General features: G+C 39.0%; 1 protein-coding gene across 2 annotated transcripts in view; it reads right to left on the reverse strand.

The window, feature by feature from the left end:
- The window catches only part of LOC121862329 (glycine--tRNA ligase-like), a 52,573-nt gene extending 33,836 nt beyond the window's left edge, over nt 1–18,737 (reverse strand). For both annotated transcript variants that reach the window (XM_042360523.1, XM_042360522.1), the window contains exons 1-4: nt 18,445–18,737; nt 7,220–7,306; nt 2,793–2,916; nt 2,320–2,495 (exon numbers count right to left, since the gene is read on the reverse strand). In XM_042360523.1, coding sequence (XP_042216457.1) covers nt 2,320–2,495; nt 2,793–2,916; nt 7,220–7,306; nt 18,445–18,690 — 633 coding nt within the window. In that variant the 5' untranslated portion in view covers nt 18,691–18,737. The remainder of the gene's footprint in view (nt 1–2,319; nt 2,496–2,792; nt 2,917–7,219; nt 7,307–18,444) is intronic.
- Nucleotides 18,738–21,382: the final 2,645 nt, after the last annotated feature.

The raw sequence follows: 21,382 nt of genomic DNA on the forward strand, positions 1-21,382 counted from the left end.
TCGATTCAAAAGTCAACTAGGATTCAAATTCACCGAGGCAAACCTCACTGGGAAACTTCCCTCTTATCTTAATATTCTAGTCAACTATGCATTATAGTTTAAGTGCTTCGATTCTCATATCCTATGCTGATACAAAACCCCACCAAGAGATGAAGGATATAAATCAGGTCACTCATCTCATACCCTTAGCTACAGAGTACAACTTTTAATGTTAAACTCAAAGATTTTACACATCCAACTCCATCATAATATGCAAAACCATCATCAGTTCCAAATGTAAAATGAATCCGCTTCCAAAACCGAATACAGTATATCAACCACCTAGATGGCAGCTGTTCTAGCATGGGATAATGAAATGAGTCTCCTGGAACAAAATTCAGATTAAATTAGAGATAAATTCCTTAAATAAAGGATCCAAGGATATTAAAGCTCTTTTCTGGATACAACTGGCCAATACTGTACTCAAAGATGACAATAATACTGTGGTGGTTGTGGGCGGCAGTGGTGGTCCGAAAGTTACCGGCTGCCTCGACCACCACCTTGGACTGTATGCGTAAGAAGGAGAGTTAAAGTGTTGGCGACAGATGAGGTGGGCACCACCTGTAACTCACCCCACACAGACCTCTTGCCCCTAAAGATCTGTCTGGATAATCAATTATTATTGTCATTTTTAGTGAAGCTGAGCTGCGTTGGAACGTCATGACCTTGTTTACATGGGTCGTACTTCCAGCTTTTTAATCTGCCATTTTAGTGTTGTTTTAAATTAATAAAATATTTTATGCAAGAGAACCTATAATATTTTCATGCTAACCTGGCCCATTAACCATGCACCTTTTCTAAAAAAATAACAGATTGGTTCATAGAAAATGTTCGAGTAGCTGTCCATTTATTCAAACTAAATGTGTTCACAATTGGTAAGCAGACCTGTTATTCTCTAAAATAATGTTAAATATCTGGAACATCAAAATGAAAATCATTTCAAAGCATTAGCACTTAAGAGAGAATGTTAGATATTTATCATAAAAGGTCAAAGATGAAATTCACTTTTGAATGAAGCCTTTTAATTATTATTTTTTGCTTTGTACCAAACATAAAGCAAACAGAAACAAATGATACCAAAAATATAGTACTTCAGTAGAACGTTGATATAACACGAGATATGTTCCAAGAGAGGTTGCTTTAAACCGAATTAGCACTAAATCGAAGTGTTGTTTCAAAGGAATAATTTAGTTTGGTACTTGAGAGACACACAAAATACTAAAAAGACTGAGAGTCTACTCAGATGTACCTCAGCCCATCTCCTAGAATAAACAAAACATTGTTTTTTGTAGTATTATGTTAAAACAAACACTCATAAATCAACAGCTAAAATTATGGAATGCAAAATGGTCTGTGTACAGTACTAGCAATCAGCTGATGTTTGGGGGTCGCGTGGGCCATGGCGCTGCCACGCAGATTTGCCAACTCTGTCCTTTTAAGGACAGTCTGTCCTCTTTTGAGATACGTTTGTCCTTTATTGTCAAAATAAAAAAGGACAAATTCACAAATTCATCCCCCCACATGCATAAATCATATCACCCAACAAAATGAGATAAATTATTCAACAAAATGGGCTCCAAACAAGAAGGTTATTAGTTAATCCCTAATAACTATTGATTGTGAAAACCTTGAATTCATCATCACCATTACACAAAGATAATGGGCAAGTTAACATTTGCCTGTTCATCTAATCTTTTACCCCTTCCCTTCATCTCAATCAAGTGATCTAATCAAACCCCAAAACAGGGTTCAGAGATCAATGTAATTACCTTGCAACTTCAGGGATATGAATCTTTTCTTAAATGGTCACAAAAAAGGTTCAATTAATTCGTATTAATAAACCTAATAAATAATTTCTAAGATTCAGGCACCATACTTCACAAGTATTGTCACACTGACACAGTAATTCATGGTACCTGCAAAGTTTTCTTATGGCCAGGGGATTGTCCGTGGGCCTTAAACCTCGTTCAATTTTAAAGCAATCACCAGGCTAGGAGTCTGATGCACCGGCTTCATATTGGTTTGGTAGATAAGGAGCAGAATTAGAGCAATTTACATTGATCAGTTAAAAAGTGTAACCTTTGACTGGACAAGTCAAGCTTCCCCTGGACACAACAGACTCTGCCAGGGGGTTGATCTTGATAGCAGAATCTCACAGGTCACTTGGTGTTATAGAATAATAGGTAAGTTATCAACTACTGATTAGTTACTTCTACCCATTGATATTTCAAGATGTCCTAAATTTGCTTAACAAATTATATTAGAAAACAGTACACCCACCTTAACCATGTAATCTGCAAACTTATCTACATGCCCAGAAGCCTTCAAGACTGTTTCAGGTGTGAGGATGGAACAATTGACCTTCAACATACGCTCTTGGATTACAAAATGTTTATGCCATTCTGCAAGCATGTTGTCTACCAGGTCACAACCCATTGGTCCAAAGTCATACTGCCCTGTTCAAATGGTAGTTAACTATTATTATACGTTATAAAATTTGAAATGAAAACAAACTAAGCTTATTGTCCTGTGAAACAATAAGGAAAAACAAGAGTGAATACAGCCATTCATCAAGTAAATTACCCTACAATCAGCAGGTTACACTTTAAGTAGGTTTGATTTGTTTGTGTGATACAGTATTTAAAAAATGTCAACTCTTAAATTTGTAACTCTAAATAGTTATCTAAAAAACAACAACAAGTGTACAAGATGATCCTCATGGCAATTAATTCTACTGTACTGTACTCACATACCTGTAATTCCACCATAAATGGCAAAGGAGTTGTCATAAAAGAAGCGGCGTTTGATCAGATCATTCATCTTGGCTCGGTCAAAGGAGTCAGGTGGGCTGAGCTTGAGTGTCATGTCCTCCAATTCCTGAGTTGATATTAATAGATTTGCATTACATAAACAGAATATAGTTCTTTGTTCTTTACATCATTACCATAATACTGTAATAGTTACACTGATGTAACAGAGGAGTGTTTATACTTTACATGTGATAATAAATAATACAAATTCATGGGTATCTCTATTACTACAGTATGTTATATTTATTTATTTATTTATTTTTTTTGTGGTAAAAAAATTATAATTCCAAGCCAAGTGCTGGTTACTGCAGTGTTTATTTACAGGTATCCCTCTTTTAACGATCATTCACTTACCAATATTTCAGTTTAGCGATATAAATTTTTTTAACACCCTTCTTTCAATCTATCAAAGTATACTGTCCTCATATCTGAAGGTTGGCGACCAGAGTCTTCCACTCTAAACTGTTCTCGGGCCATTTTTACCAATCTTCCAAGGTTTTGTACTCTTTGGAGACCCAGCTTTTAATTTTATTCATCCATCCCAGTCTGCCTTCACCTGGCCCTCCTTCCCTCAACTTGCCCATTAATATTTCTGTTATCCCTTCATCCCCAATTTTTTCTGTACATTTCAAGTAACGTATTTCTATTTAAGAATTTGCCAGTCATGTTACAGTACAGTACTACGTTTATTTTCCTGTCAGTGTAGCTTATTCTTAGCATTCACCTATTACACCACATTTCAAAGGCCTCCAACCTCTTTCTGGTGTCTACTGAAAACGTCCATGCTTCTGATCCATACAAACTTAAATTAATATCACTTTTCATTAGGTCTTTTAGATTATTAAATGCTGTTTTTGCTTGCTATATTCTTGTTTTGATTTCTTCCATACATCTACCATCACAGCTAATGTTTCTTAGTGTTGCCAAGAGTAGGCAAAAGCAGCTGGGCTGGTTGCTACAGCGACGCTTGAGGGCAGCCATGCGTGAAGCAGCCAGGGTCTATGCAAATGGCACCGCTGGCAGCTGCTTTAAAATTTAGATTTAGCCTTTCCTTAATAGTTTTAGTTAAATACAGGTTGACAACCCTTTATCCGAAAACCGAAAAGCTCTGAAATCCTAAAGTTTTTTTTTTGTGGAGCAATTTTTTTTTTTTTTTTTAAACAGAGATTAGCCAACCCAGGCTTAGATCACTGACCCACATCGGGGCCTGGGGGGGGGGATGTAATAGTAATAATAATAATTAAAGTAAATAAAAATTTTAATAAAAAATACACCAAAATAAAATAATAATGATAACAATAATAAAATTAATAATAATAATAATAATAATAATAATACTGTATTAATAAAATAATAATAATAATTATAAAGAATGACAAGAATGAAAAAAAGATAAAAAGTGAGAAACACGACCTAGACCTATGAATTATTATTGTTGTTACATTATTATTATTATTATTATTATTATTATTATTATAATTATTATTATTATTATACTTATTATTATATTTTGGCCCCCCAGGCCCAATATGGGTCAGTGACTTGTGCCCGGGTTGGCTAAAAAAAAAACATTCTGAAAACCGAAAAATTCCGAAATCCGAAATGCCTCTGGCCCCAAGGATTTCGGATAAGGGATTGTCAACCTGTATTCACATTTAAATAGTATTTCATTAATGCTTTTAATGTGTTAGGTAGTAAATTACAGTAGTTGTGTACTTTACTACATATTTATCATTAGTTAGTTAGGTTTTTTCTTGTTTCTGAACAGATTTTATGTTTTGTAGGTATTTTTATTATCGGTGAACCGATCCCTATTTTTACCATGTTCCTCTATTCGAGATATGAAAAATCACCCAACGAATGTTTTTTGGGGGAACCTAACACATTCGTTTATCGAGGGATACCTGTACAGTACTGTAGTATATGTTACAAAAAGAAGTGAAATTTTTTCTTTTCAGAGCTGTCATATGATTGATAGGCATTCATAAGCACTGCCCATGCTAGTGTTGAGTTTATACAATAGTATTAAGTCTAGTTGAATTAAATTTCGTAGCAATTTTTTTGTGTATTTAAACAAACTAAAAACTTCATAATAGCCAAATATTTCATCCACTCTGGGAATCCCATCTTTTTTAATCTTCTTGTATCTGGTTGGATTGGAGCCTATAACAAACTTACATTGCTTGTTTAACTCTGCTAAGAAAATAATAACAATGATTGACTAAATTTGAAAACAATTGATAGGTAAAAGTTTAAAATAGATTTTAGTGAAGATCTCCAAGTTTATAATCTGATTTCATAGCTTTGTGGGGGTAATTCCTTTGAATTGAGAAGATGGAAAATAAAAGAAAATAAGAGATAATAAGATTATATAATGGCAGCAGAATATCAACTAAGCGTACGAGCCTATGGCCTAGGTCAGTGTTCTTAAAACTTTTTCATCTTGATCCAGTACGATTTTATGCAGTACCTTCACAACCCTATTGACAGTCGTAAGAGCACCCCTTCCCTTATGGATAGAAACACATACTGTATAGGTCATTCTACCAGTACATGCGTGCTTACATACATGCATACCTGTATTTATAATATATGTACATTCGGGGAAAGTAATTTCACTACATCTTCAAGTTACTTATCTGATAAAGCTGTCAATGCTAACTTATAATGTAGATAATTTGCATTCCATCAATTGCATAGATAAATTATATATTACAGTACAGTATATGTAAATTCTATTTCTTTATTATATCATAGTGATGTTGATACCATAGTTTTACTTGACTGCCAGTAACTGAAATGACTACATGAAGAGGAATTACCTTTCCTATTTTTACATAATAAGCACATACAGCAAGCCCTTAAAATCCACAGCGGTTAAGTTCTCAAAATGGCCGTGAATATCATATGTTGACCAGGGAGAGGGGGGGGATAAATTTTTTTACTGGTGTCGAAAGAAATGTATATTCCCTTCACGTGTTTGCCCTTTGGACAATTATTTTGTTTACTGGTATTATATATGTGTATACACACACACACACACACACAAATAAATAATACTGTAATGGGAAAATCCTCTCGCAAATAATCAGAAACAAGCCAACAAATGTATCGAAATGTAGAAAAAATGTGAGTCTACCCTCAAGTCAACTCCATGCTTTGTTCCCATGCCCAGATTTGGAGAGAATTCCCCCGGGAATTTCTTGGAAGGCTAAAAAATTCTTTCCGGCTATTGGAGAATTCCGAGGATCGCAGATTCCAGCTAACTGGGAGATAACTGTATAATCCTAGGCCCCCTGCATCGTAAGGGTAACTCAGATCACCCAGGCAAAACCCGTTTTGTGTTGGAAAGCACTATTTTCGGCCTAGCTCTATACGGTGGTAGTTGATAAGATCTCCTTACTACACTGTAAATAAGGTTGAAAGTCCTTTGAAAATAGGGTAGAACATCAATTTGTGGCTTTTGCGTCGTCAGGTGCTCTTGTCCCGTCAGTGAGTGAGTGAGGAGTGGGCAACCAATCACAGAGGCCGGCCTGCAGTCTCCTCCCCCGTCTCGGCCAATGACAGTGAGTGTCTGCTATCTATGTCACGGCCCCTCCAGCCAATGAGGCGGAGTCCCTCTCTCCCTCTCCATCAGTTCTCCTTTGTTGTGGTGGGATCTACACTCTGATATCGATTAAAGTAAAAAAAAAGCCATATGTGGATGGGTGTTTTGTTGCTTCAAGTCAACATTGCAACAATCTACCATCTGCAAGTACAGTCATTTAGCTTCAAAATACATAAAAAATGAATGCTGTACGTATCTAAAAAAACAACAATGTTGTGCAAGTTAGAAAAACTTCAAACGCAGTTTTCTCGGTTTCAAATTTTGGCGCGAGTAACCCTTACGATGCGGGGGGCCTCATATATGACAGTGTCCTTCCCCAACCCAGGTGTCTAGTCTCTCTATACAGAATACAATACATACTAAAATAGGAGTTTGGTCAAGCAATCACCTTTTACAACCAATGGTGAGTGAAAGGTCTTGTAAAATTTAGCTGTGCTATACCCCTATCCTGTTTCATTTACAAGTGCTAAAATTCCTCAGCTTTTGTAGCTCTTTCCTCCAAATAGACCTTTTGTTTCAAAAGAATTGATGTCCAAAGGAAATGAGTCTTGTTACTTAAGGTAGAGATAATTTCCCCTATAACAATGCCTTCACTTCACCCTGATTAGAGAAGTAATTACAGAATACAATAAGGAGGAGTAGCCTCAAAGAAAATTAACAGAGGATATACAGGAAATAAAATGAGATCACAGATGTAGTACAGTAAAAGTACTGCACAATACTTCTCTCAAATATGTTTGGCAATTTATACTGTACAATATACCTTTTTACGACTCTTTAATTCTTGGACTTCACGCTTGACATCCACTTCAGGTGCACCATCGGTCTTCAACTTCCGGACAATGTCACCCTGGAATAAGAACATGTATATAATATACAAAAAATGGATATTATGCAAAAACAGAATAAAAATTGTCAGAAAGGATCAACCCAAAAGCATTTTTCCAGCTACAGGTATCCCCCAGTTACGGAAACTCTGGTTATGGAAATTGGGTAAATTTATATTTTTTTCAATACTACTGTATTAGAAAAAAATTCACAAAATTATAACATTTATTTCGTGTTGATTCCTTGGTGGTTGCTACAATACTGTACAGGGCGAGGCAGGAGTCAGTAGTCTCCCGTCTCCCTCCCAGTAACTCCGATTGCACCACCTTGCCTCAGCACCTCACCTAAGGCAGCACTTAACATCATTTGTGGGAAGTTAAATTCAAGTGTTTTGTATATTTATTATCATATTATATCATAAAATAATCAATTTGTGTGTTAAACAAATAATTTATTTTCATTCATAAATGTGCTTGTATTACGTCTTTTTGCCGAAAATATTTCCTTGGGAACACAACTCCAATTATATAATGGAATTCAGTGGGAATTATGGTTTCGCGATACGGAATTTCACTTTACGAACAAACTTTCAGGGACACATACCTTCCGTAACCCAGGGATGCCTGTACAGTACTAAAATTAAAAAAAACATAATCCCAAGGTTGGTAAAACACCTCTGGGTCAGAAATAAAAGTAATTTAGCTATCGCTCTACAAATCTAATATGTCATGGAAGCCACACATCCTTAACAGAGCTAAAGTTGCCTCCCGAAAGCAGGGAATGTTGTACAGATGCCGTAGCTACTTCACTCCTGAGCAGTTGCTTCAAGTATATAAGGGATTCATTTGTCCTAACTTGGAGTACTGCTCTCATATCTGGGGTGGGTCTTCTGTCCAACTGTTAGATAGGGTGGAATCAAAGGCCTTTCGTCTAATTAACTCTCCTAATTTAGTTGATAATCTCGCTTTCCTTTCTCTTAGCTGCAATGTTGCTTCACTCTCTCTCTTTTACAGGTACAGTACTTTAACGGGCAAAGTTCGGTGGATTTGGCATACAGTGAGTTCTGCTATAACGCGTGTTTTGATAACGCGAATTTGCTCTAACGCGATTTATGAATTAGGAACAATACTTGTATAACGCGAACGCTTGTTTGCTATAACGCGATTTTTGCTTACTATTTCTCCAATTTTGTGGTATTAACTGTGAATATGGTAAAGAAGAATATCTCCAAGAAGCGTTCTGGTGATAGAATTCCCGGTGATGATCGTAAAAGAAAGGATATAACACTTGAAGAGAAGCTCGATGTTATCAACCTCAAAATCACCCTTCTCCCCCATCAAGTTACATTCATATTTTGTCAAGGTAAAGTATTACATTTACTGTATGATTTCATTATTAGATATGAATGTAACATTTATTTAGACTGTGCTATCCTTTGTGTTAGGCTAACTACTAAATTTTTTCGATTTCGAGTAATCTGCACCTAACCCTATTTTCTCCAGAAGCCCTGTTATTTCTATTACGCGATTTTCTATAACACGATATTTTACAAGAACACAATTATCGCGTTATAGCAGAACTACCTGTACTGTGTACTGCCGGCAAGGCCGTGGGCTCGTAACACTCGTCTTGCCTGCGGTGCCCACAGTTTTTCTGTGGCTGTCATGCACACTAGAATAACCCGTCACAACACCCCTTCTTTCCTCATACAGCCAAACTGTGGAATGCTCTGTCTTCTGTGTTTCCATACTCATACAATGTCTCGCTTTAAAAAGCTGGTTTTCCGGCATCTTCGTGGTGTAATTTAATATAATCTTTTTCTTTTCAATTTCTTTCTACTCCTATTTTTCGCCCCTAGGCCCCATTGTGGATCGATGACCTGTGCCCGGGTGGGCTATTCCCCGTAAAAAAAAAGTCAAGAAAGTTGTCCTGAAAAAATTGCTTGCAGGTTAACAGTCAAATTCTACAACTTTTTACATACAGTAAATTCTAACAAGTACAGTACAGTATATATTATATAGCCTTAATGGAGAACTTTTCAATGATGTCATAGTTTCACCAGACTGGAAGCCATGGTTTCAGAACAGTCAGGTAGTCAACCCAGCAATACTGTATGTATTTTACAGTGTTCTTTTTTTCAGATTCATAATGCTGTACAATACTGTATTGATTTACAACTGATGCTTTCCCAAGTTTTTATTGTTCTCTTTGATAGGCAATACTTAAAAAGTCCTGAGCCCCCTAAACTACCAATTTTCCACTAATACTGCACTGAAGACAGCTTTCTAATCTTGAGGATATAGTAAATTAAGTTAAGAAATTTGCCAACTTTTTCTTTTTACTTTCTGTAATTTTTCTTCCTATAAATATTGGATGGGTTTTTGACATTTGTACACTTCCTGTGACCTCTCAATACCAATGCTTCCAGCAACTGTTACATTTACCAGTGCTGTACATGCAATACAATAGCTACATATGATTTACATAAGATGAGACAACCTAACATTACAATGATGTACAGTCCATGTTTATATTGATTAGGATAGGAAGGTTCATCTTATTTCCTATACAATATGATGTAAGGTAACAGTCACTGTATGCATTTGTATGTATGGATAGCTGGTGGAAGCAACTGTATGTTAACAACAAATCTAACCCAAAAATGGCATTGGATAGACATGGTGGATATACAGCATCAGTCTGGATGGTTTGTGCGTTCGTACGTGTGGTTGAATGTCTGTGCGGCACGTGTCTCACTCCGAGAGTCCTGCCATCATATGTATCGAATCAGTGTGCCGCATTTTGCTACCTACACTCATAAACAGTACATGATGAACTTTATATGTAGAGTATATATTATATTTAACAGGAATACTCAAGGGTTTTAAGAAATGGGTGAAATAATGTATAGTATGTACAGTATTTTAAGAAATAAGCAAAATTAAAACAATCTTACTAAAAGAACAACACTTGCACTGAATACTGTACTTTGGTCTAATCAGGTTTGCTGTAGGCTTAACAAGAGCTAATAAGTATGAGTGGGAAGATACTGTGTATGTAAACAGACTTGGGGTTGCTGGGGGCGATCAGGCATTGCCGCATTTGTCAGGTTTATTTATTGATTCAATATTATGCATTATTTTCAGCTAAATCGAACTTTTCGTTATATTTGGTCAATTTAGCGAACTAGTTCACTAAATCGAGCGTGATTCCGTTAAATTCTGCGCCAAATGCGCTGCTTGGGGGTTGTTTGCATTTGCTCGCTCTGTGTCCTGCCGCCACCGAGTGTGCTGTTTACTGCTACCTCTTGGTCTACATCTCGGTCAACTAACTACAGCTCCTCCCAGACTTACAACCACCCAGACCTACGACCACCTCAGTCGTACCAAAATTTTGTCAAATTACGTATTTTCGAGTCCCAACGTCAGTGATTGCGCTGTGTACTGACAAAATTTTCGTTTGTAATTCACTGTAAAATGGCTGGCAAGCTTAAAAGAGAGAGTTTTGTGATGCTGAAAAGAAAAAGAGACACCCATTTCAGAGTTTCTATGTATTATTTAAGCATTTTCCACTTACGACCTAGATTTGGGTCCCTAACCCCGTCGTAAGTAGGGGAGGAGCTGTACTGTGCCAAGACATCATGCCGAAAGTCTCTCAGAATTCTCAGAAAGGAATTGGTGTGTGGAAGAGAGTCAAAAGAGTGTGGTTATCAATTGGAAAAAGTTTGGAAATAGAAAAAATTTAGAACAAACACTGAAACCCCTAGTTTAAGGTAAGCCATGAATAATGTTTCTAATGTTTCTCTGTACGTATCATGTGTCTGAGGTGTCTCCATAGGTGTGAACATATAAACGGAATTAATCTCAATTTAGCGAACTAGTTCACTAAATCGAGTGAAAAATAACGTTAAACATTCCTTCCGCTAAATCGAGATCGTTATATGAGATTCCGTTAAATCAAGAGTACAGTATAGTCTCGATTTACGCGGATTTGGTTTACGCGTTTGGTCACTTACGCGGCACCTTGCCAGACCAACAATTTTTATTTAAACGGTTCATTCCATCATTTACGCGGGAAGCGGCGCGGGCAGGGTGAGCACAAGGTCACCTAGTCGTCAAAACATTACCGAGTTCTTCACCCGCCACCCACCACAGCCGGCCCAAGTTAGTGATAGTGAGGATATGGACTTTGAGGGGTTTGACAAAGAGGCCCTGCAAGCCTCTGTGGTGGATAGTGATACAATTGATACAAGTGATACAGGTGAGGGCCAATAATCTGCCCTCTGCCTCGGAACCAACCCCCCATCCCCGTGTGCCCAGCCATCTTTTCTACTAACGTAAGTGTTAAAAAACCTATTAGTATTGATATTTCTCTTAAATATTAATTGTGTGCAAACCATCATAAAATTAAGATGTTATTTTTACTACAACGTACGTATTGTGTCGGAAAAAGTGTAGTTTGGGGGTCGGCCCAGTCTCTATTTCAATTAATCCCATATGTTCTGTTATTTCGTTTACGCGTTTCTCGTTTTATGTGGACCTCCACGGGTTCAATTGACCGCGTAAATGCAGACTATACTGTATAGTGTATTTTTGTATAATCAGTCTCTTACGGTGTGATTCACCATGATTAACATAACACCTTCAATAATAGAAAAACACAATACGTACTGTAATGTACAAAATTTGTAATATGACTTGAAAATAAAAGGACAGTATTCACTAAGGAGAGCTTTCAGCATATCAGCTGACAACAGGGTTACCATGAAAACATAGTGCAGGGCTGGCCCTACCTTGTGAGTGGCCTTGTGCAAGATAATGGTTGGGGGCCCCCATTCCTTAGACAACTCTCCCATCGTGCCCAGTCCCTCACCCACATACAAAATATTCCTGATTTTCTATGAGAACACCACCTTGTACTATTAGACAAAGATACTGTACATGCAAATATGTAACAGGAAGGTATATCATTATCACTTGCCAGGTTTTTAAAGACAGAAACTGCCAAAGCCCATACTTACTGGCACCTGATAATTGAAACACACTCTCCTGCAGTTCTGAGATGCACACACCACATGATACATCAGAGTAGAAATACGAATCCTACTAAACAAATATTGTATGTTGTACTCAGTAGAGGGCCTCCTAAGAGACGGGGGCCCTGTGAGCCGCACAGGTTGCACATAACTAGGGCAGGCCCTGACATAGTGTCTAATCTTTGGTATGGTGATACCTTCCTAACAACTTAATTGCTTTTGAGTGATACATGATGACTCTATTTGGTTGCAGTACTTGTACTGTATACTTAGACAACTGATCAGTGAATAAACCAAGAAATAACTAATATTGTTCTGTACTACTGTACAGTACAATACAGTATTATTTACTAATTGCTGATAAATACACTACAGTTATACTGTATTTACTAAGTACTGAGGACAGGTGTTGTGGGTGGGAGGGATCCGTTTGCTCTTTTAAACAAACGATTTGGAATTTAAAATGACGCTATGACTCATGTTTGCGGACGATGCCAAGTTATTTAGGGAAATTAAGAACCAAGCAGACTGTGAGCTTCAAGAATGGTTGAAGAAATGGCTGCTAAAATTCAATGTCGCAAAGTGTAAAAGGATGCACCTGGGACATACCAATGGTACGGAGCTGTATCATATGTCCCAACAGGATGAAAAAACTGCATTAATTGAGACAATGTGAAAAGGACCTGGGCGTGTATGTTGACAATGAACTGAAGTTCTTGGGCCATTGTGAGAAGGTGAATCAAGCAACTAGATTAATAGGCCTCATAAGGTCGTTCACATATCTCCAGTCCATCCCTCTTAATGATCTTCAAGAGTGAGGTGCTTCTCCGTCTGGAATACTGTCACCCTGTCTGGTCCCCGAGATATGCTAGGGACTGTCAGTTGACTGAAAATGTCCAAATGAGGGCCACCAGACTGGTGCCTGCACTCTGGCACCTCAGCTACCCAGAGAGATCAGAGAGCCTGCAACTACCTAGCTTATACTATAGACGGGCAAGGGGGGACCTAATTGAGGATGTATAAACATCTCAAAGGGCACTACTCAGTCGAGTGTCCTTACCTGGAGCTGGCGGACGCTTGCCCCACAAGGGGTCACAGCTCAAGGTTGAAGAAGCAGAAAGTCCAGAAAACTGTGAGGGGTAACTTTTATGGAGTGAGAATTGTGAATTCTTGGAACAACCTGCCAGTGTGTGTTAAGGCAGCACCGAGTGTGAGCTAGACTTGACCAACACTGGAGCAGATTCAGATACATTCAGGAGCCAGTGCATGCCCAGTACTTGCCAACAGTGCGTAACAGAGACGTGACGGATCGCCCAAGTGGCTAAAGAGCCGATCAGTGGTGAAGAGGATAAAATAGAAAATGGTGTTGAGTGTGGGATTTTTTGAGGGAAAGTTGATTATTTTATGACATTTTATCAACCCTGTACCAAATAAACCTAAATAATTTGAGAATTATGGTGAAATTGCATAAAGACATGTTAAATGGATCCTGGGAGGGAGGAAGAGAGGTGTCACCCACCTGCCCGCCACAAGTTCCCACATACAGCACACACTCACATCCCACACACAATATACCCCTACACTCTTATGTTTTATTTTTATCTTTATAGTACAGTACTGTACAGTATACAGTTTTCTCTTTATTCACAAAACAAATTCTATGGTTACTTATATATAACACTTTACAGTACGAAACAATCTTTTCAGTGAAAAAAGTAGTTGACAACCAGTCTGATTTTCAACTTTTTTTTTATTGTTGATGTAATAGTGTTCTACTAACCTTGTTATGCACTTACAGACCTTAGTTGTTGAAGCACAGTAATAGCATTATAACAATTGACTTTTTTTTTAAACAGTCCATATAAGCAGTGTAACCCCCCCTTCATACATTTGCTTTTTTTGACTTTCACATTTTCCAAACTGGGATCTGACCCCATCATTCCAGTGTATCGAGGTACTAATGTATGTTAATTACTTATGGGAGAAAAAAATACATAAAAAATAAGAAAAACACAATTCCGTCACTTAATTTACAGTTTTCTCAAGAATAAAATGAACCTCCTAACCTTCTTAATGCAAAAAGAGCAAATACAGTACACCATTTTGTCTTGAAAACTGCAAAAAGCCACCAGCTTAATATTAACCACAAAGCCTGCTTAATTTTTTTTTTAATAAAATTATATCAAAATGCCGTGGCAGGTACAGTATAAAAAAAAATTTACCAACTGCTTGGAGGAACCACAGAAATGCATTGTAGGAGTACACTAGTGACATTTTGATGGTTAAATATCACAATGAGCACCGGAAACTGTTTTAAAAATTTATTAACGTTACTGATACCACAGTAAATTGGACTACAGTGAACCCTCACTTTATGCGGTTAATTCAACCCACGGCGGCCCGCGTAAAGTGAGAAACGCGTAAAGTGAACAACATAACATATGGGATTAATTGAAATAGAGACCGGGCCGACCCCCAAACTCCACTTTTTCAGACACAATACCTACGTTGTAGTAAAAATAACTTCTTAATTTTATGATGGTATGCACACACAATTAATAATTAAGAAAATATCAATAATATTAGGTTTTTTAACACTTACATTACTAGAAAAGATGGCTGGGCACACGGGGATTGGGGGTTGGATCCGAGGCAGGGGGCAGATTATTGGCCCTCACCTGTATCACTTGTATCACTATCTACCACAGAGGCTTGCAGGGCCTCTTTGTCAAACCCCTCAAAGTCCATATCCTCACTATCATTATCACTATCACTGACTTGGGCCGGCTGTGGTGGGTGGCGGGTGAAGAACTCGGTAATGTTTTGATGACTGGGCGATCTTGTGTGCACCCTGCTCGCCTGGCTCTCCGCGTAAAAGGGTACACACACCGTGGAAAGTGAGCATTCCGGTTTCGGCAGGGTACCGCGTAAACGTGGAAAAGCGTAAAGTGGGACCCCGTAAAGCGAGGGTTGACTGTACATTGTTAATAAAAATATATTATGTCTTTTCTCATTCATATTTCATGATTATTCAGCACCATAAACTAACATTAGAGATAATAAAATTTTAAAGAATTTTTGATAGGATGGTCCAGATATTTAATTTAATTTCCAATCATTTGTCCTATTCGAAGGAGCAATTCTCTCGACACAGAGGGAAGGAAATTATCATGAATACAATTCGTCATTAAAAATTAATTGCAAGTGTTGTCGTATGTTCTTTGTTTCAGTGCAGCAACTGAGCAACTCGGTCCAAGTGTACTCCCATGTCCACAAAAAATGTGCAATTACAGCATGCTGCTTCAAGGAAGTTGTTTTCATTGGTTCCAGATATCAAAGTAAGTTCTTTCTGTTTAATATGCCAGAGGGGCCGCTCCTTGGCTAGGTAGTTAGGTTGATTAGGTCAGATTCTATTAGGTTCTGTGCATCATCCAAAGAACATTTGTGGAAAAAACAAATGAAATCCAACAACAACTTCTGGTTTTAACCATCTGCTCCAAAGTTCGATATGGTCGAGTCAGATTTTTGCTCGTCTTTACACCACAACTTCTTTCAATTTCTAAGCCCGGTAAAATTGTAATTTTGGTCATCCCTGTATCTAATGGTGGATATCCAAACTGTGATTTCTTACAAATATGTAGGTCCAAATTGTTCAAAACACACAAAAAAAAACCATCGGAAAAAGATAGTTTGGATGTCTAGCCTACCCTAATTCATAAGATTCCTAGGATGACCGAAATTCAAATAATACCCAAAGCCCTGCCCACTTTGTGGAATCAAGTAACATAGGTGTTGGCAGCCACTACAGTAAATATTAACCAAATAAGATAATAACAAGCCCTGCTGTAAAGACAGCAGCATCTTCTGTGAAAATAAAAATCGGTCTTTTTATATTAGTGCACCATTCTATCTAATCTAACCAAATCAGGGGGACCCCCTGATTAGGTTAGGTTAGATTATGGGTAATATTGCAGTTTACAGCAACCACAGAATTCCGGAAATTCACTACACTCAATCGATACAACTATTTTTTCTATGATAATTTTCTTATATTACACTTCCGTCGCAAATTGATAAGGAAGTTATTGAATTTTTAAAAGAATAAAATCAGAGCACCTGTTGCCTCTACGCTGTTGCTCAAATTGTGTGTTCATATGTTCGCTTACCTCCCGCGGGTAGGGCAACAGCCAATCAAATCCAATAAAAAAATCTCAACATTTGATTCAACCAATTAGTGTTCAATATTTGGCGTGGGTGGTAGGATGCGGGACATTTTTAATCAGTTGCAATATGGAGCCATTATGTGCTGGGTGCGATTTCGATTATTGGAAGTTTATTGTATTATTTCATTCTAAAAATAAGGAAACTTTAGAAAGCAGAGGAACCCAAGATGCATTCTGGGGTATTTTTGCATTAGTTCGCACAACATTCCTGCCCCAAATCTATTATCACATTCAAGAAAGACATTAATTTTAAGAGAATTTTCTTCTATTACATTACTGCAGCAAACATATAATAACGGAGATAGCGCATGCCAAATATTTTTCTATTTGCTTTGATTAATCTTCCGCCATTATCGCCTGCCCCACCTCCCATTCGGCGTGTTTCCTTCATAAATCGCCATGCGCATGCGTTCCCGCACATGTCACGCGGCCAATCAAAAGCCTTTTGGGGCACCAATTAAAATGAATTGTGATTTAATTCGTGGTATTTTTTGCCCAATGAGTTTCAATTGTGATTTTAGGTCTCATATTTTGAAATTCAGATTCATTTCAGACCATGGAAGAGTGTGATGGGTGTCACTTCAATTATATGGAGCTGATGGTGCGTTTTGGGGGAAAAAAACGAACAAGCTATCGCATTTTTTAGATCTCATGGGGTTCTCCCGACCTCGGTAAAGTGTCCTAAGTGTAAGAATGAGTGTAAATATCGTCCAGACCAACATAGTTGGCATGAACCAGGCCAATAAGTTAAGATATAAACGATTCCATCGTGGTGACAGTTTGGTTAGGTTAGGTCAGGTTTACATGTTTTTCTAGTGTTTTTTGGTTTATTTTGTATTGGCTTGGCCATGATTTTTGTCGGAAAATGACCCACCTAAAACCACCGATAACTAAAAAACAGGCAATTTCCGACGGAGATCAAGGTCAAAACCAATTAAAACACAAAAATGCACTTGAAAAACATAGTTTTGACTTTCAAGCAGATATGTGTGAACTAATGCAAATTTACCCATTCTGGTCCCCGACTCAGACTCTGACTCGAAGTAAGGTAAGAAACACTGTAGCAGCTATTTATATTCTTGTGGAGGCTGACCACACGACTCTAGGGTTATTATATAGAGTTTGGGGGTCTGGGGTTTAGTTTGATTATATTGTATAAGTTAGCAAGCACAGAGTACCGGGAATTCAGAACACGCAAGCAATAGAACTATAATGAGTGGGGGGTGGGGGCTAAATTTAAAACGAGTGATTTCCAATAAAAACGAGTGTCAGATTTGAACCAATCGCATCAAAAACCCTTAGAAAATCAAATTTTTTTAATCAGATTCTTTGGTTGCTGTAATCTGCAATTTTACCAGGTTAGGCTAGTTGGTAATTATGTAGGACTAACCCGCAGGCGAAATTGATTGAAAACAATTATAAAAACGCCGATTTTTATTGTTATATTATAGTGGACACTGTTGAAGATTGTGAAAATGTTAAAAAACGGGTATTTTTAAAATAAACGCTACTTAACATTTGTGTGATTATGAAGAAAAGACCTAACCAACCAAACCTACCTAAACCAACCTAACTTCCCCGGTATATTAAACAGAAAGAACCTAATGTAATATGGTGAAATTTGAGGCATTTCTGGACGTGAGATGATATGGCCGCATCGACGCTATGCAGCCTGGCGGGTTATTCCTATATCAACCGGTTAGCTTAGGTTAGGTTGGTTTGGGGTAATTTTCTTTGTTTTTTTTACACATATTTCCAATACCCAAAGAAAGAATGGTGCACTACTATAAATTAACCTATACATCTAATCTCCCTCTTGTCCTACAGTTATATTCTAACAGTAACTTTAGCCTTCCATCATTTCAATTAAACTGATTATTCCATATCTTGAGCACTTCTCACCTGTTCCTTGCACCTGGCCCTCAGCGGTGCCAGCTGTTTTTCAACCTCAGGATCCATCGATAGTAAGAGTGATTGTAGCTGGATCTTCCGCTTGCCTGTGTGTTTCTTGCTCCCCCAACCAGGATTATGGTTCTTATATAGCGAAATGGAGCTCACAAGACACCTCCTGTGTACTAGAGGTGATGACAGCTGGGCGTAACGCTGCACAACACTACACGTGTACCTGCACAGGATACTGAGGCTCATGTGTGAGGAGTATCAGTAACTACACTCGGCTACACCCAGCACGACACTCATCGCTGGTTGGCTCCTCACCCGGCTGGTAATCTACTGCCATGTAAACTCACTGTTACGATTTTTGTCTATATATCTTGGTAAATTTCTCAGTAAGTTGATCAACAAAAGGGAAAATATTAAAATGCATTTCAATTTTATAAGTTGTAAAATTCAGAAATATGTCCGCAGAATGTGAAAATTTTATACAATGAAAAGGAAGAAAAGGCAACGTTTAATGTGGTCATTGACTGCCAGATCTCAAAGCAATTGTTAGTGCTTTTGCATTATAATCTGAGTGTATTTTCTTTACATATGATGTTACCAATATTTTTCTTGGATCTTCAATTGGAAAACTTGTAGTGGATACTCTCCCCTACGACTGGCCAATGAGGCATGTAAGAAAGAAAATGTTGACCGTGACCTTGGCCTGTCCAATGCTGTACTCAAAAACATTCAAGTCAGAATCATGAACTCTGATCTAGAAGAACTGAGAAATGCAGAGAGACCTGGCAGTTATAGCATTAGTAAATATGACAAATTTTGTGACAAGAGGTACCGGTATGGCCAGCATAAGGACAGAACCAGACAATGTGATGTAGTCGTGGCCAGAATTAGGCTAGGATACAGACACATCTGGCAAGTTAGTAACGCTGTACCCCTACCGGAACACTCAGCATGTAAACTTTGTGATAAACCTTTAAAGCATACACTTGAACACTATGTTATTGAATGTGACACTGTCAAAGACTTCAGGCCACCTGGCTTATTGTATCATGAACTTTGTAATTACTACATTGAACCGGGGGTGCTTGAGGACATTCTTGCTGTTTATCCCAAATTTGCTAGCCCACACTGATTAGTCTTCAATTAGAATATGACGTCCAATGTATATGAGCCACTGTCTTGCATGGCAGCAAACAGTGACATCACCCACACGACTCTGACCTATATATACTGCTAATGAATATGATGTATTTCTTTGTGTACGAACCTCTGTCCTGCATGGCAGTGAACAGTGACATTGTAGTGGATTCCTGCCCTACAAACGCTGTTTGTCGCTGAGTAGCTGACCCCGCGAATTCCCCAGTGTATGCCTCGTGGTCTAGGTCAACCAGCGCCGCCTTACATGATGGAGGTCAACTATTAAGCCACGCCTACCTCCGCTATATAAGACCTGACCTCGTGGTGACCTACCCCTTTTTCTACCTACAGCTGCAGCAAGCAACACCACCTCTTCCGCTCCTGCCTGGCGGCCCTCGCTCCCGCCGGCGACCCACAAGCTGGTCCTCCTCTGAGTACTCTCACCAACCAGCTCTCTCTACTTCACGCTTGGACTCACGCTGCTACCTCCTAGCACCAAGCTGCATTGTACATCCAATACAATATGTATACAGAGAGCACATTGTGAGTTTTCTTTCTCCATCCCAACCTGAGTGTGAACCAATAACCCGTACCCCACAAATGGTGACCCCCGGAGATTCGCACTCACAGAGGATGGAGGAGAAACCAATCACTCTCCCAGTCTTCAAGCAACATGGAAGACTGGCTTATCCACACAGAGGCAGCTCTCATCGGCTCTACAGCTACTGTCTCTACACTGCAGGTTAGACACCCTAGAGCAGCACTGCTTCTCTAAGCAGACACCAGCATCTCTTCCTGCCCCAAGCACCACATCCTACCGACCCCAGCACACCCGTCCTGCCTCAGACGCTGCCCCCGGCCCAGCAGTACCCCCTGCCACTGTCCTGGACCCTCCTCCGCTCCTGCCTGGCAGCCCCTGCTCCCGACACGGCCCATGCGCCTGAGTGCGGACCCACACACCCCTCTTTTCTCCCTCAGGCACTCTGCTGCTGTCATGGACACTCTTCCTAACGCAGCTCCTGCTCCTGACCCAGGCGATGCCAGCGATGGGGGGGCCGGGTCGAAGTAAACGCCCCAGAAGAGGCGTCCCCTCTCTCATAGATACAGACATTTCTGATACGGATAATCATACTGCATCCCACACCCTGCAAGAGTCAGACCTCAGTGATAGTGACAATAACAATAATGTCTATGGGAAACACTTGTCGGAGTGGTAACACCAATGCCAAGGGCAGCGAGCTTCCCCTCACCACCCGCCCCTCTGCCAACCAACCAAGTAAGCTGAATCTGCACTTCCCCAAGGACTCACTGAAAACCGTCAAGTAACGGTTTAATTGGACAACAAAGTATTGGAGACAACACGGTCTCACCATTCAATTCCGAAAAGGTAAGAACCGTAACTTTATCAAGTGCCAGACTCCTGAGGTCTATGAAACACTTAGTACTGTTGGATTTGATGGGATTGTCCTCATGCCTTCACCTGCTGACGTAGCGGAATGTTGCCAAATCCTAGTTAAACAATTCCCCCTATACGCTTTAATCCATGTATACTCAGTATACGTCGACACGACCAAGGAAAGACCCCACAAGCAGCTGTCATAGTTAAATGGAAAGGGAGGGACTGCCCAACCACTGTTGAGGCCCACCCAATCCTCCCTCCACTGTATGCAGAACTCTATCACCCCGGTCCTGCTTTTTGTGTCATCTGCTCCCGTTGGGGTCACATCGTCACTGCCTGCTGCCGACGTGATCGTCCCAGATGTCGCTTCTGTTCATGGCTATCCCCAGGGACAATATCATC

This window comes from Homarus americanus, unplaced genomic scaffold (assembly GCF_018991925.1).
Source record: "Homarus americanus isolate GMGI-L3 unplaced genomic scaffold, GMGI_Hamer_2.0 scaffold31037, whole genome shotgun sequence".
Taxonomy (NCBI): domain Eukaryota; kingdom Metazoa; phylum Arthropoda; class Malacostraca; order Decapoda; family Nephropidae; genus Homarus; species Homarus americanus.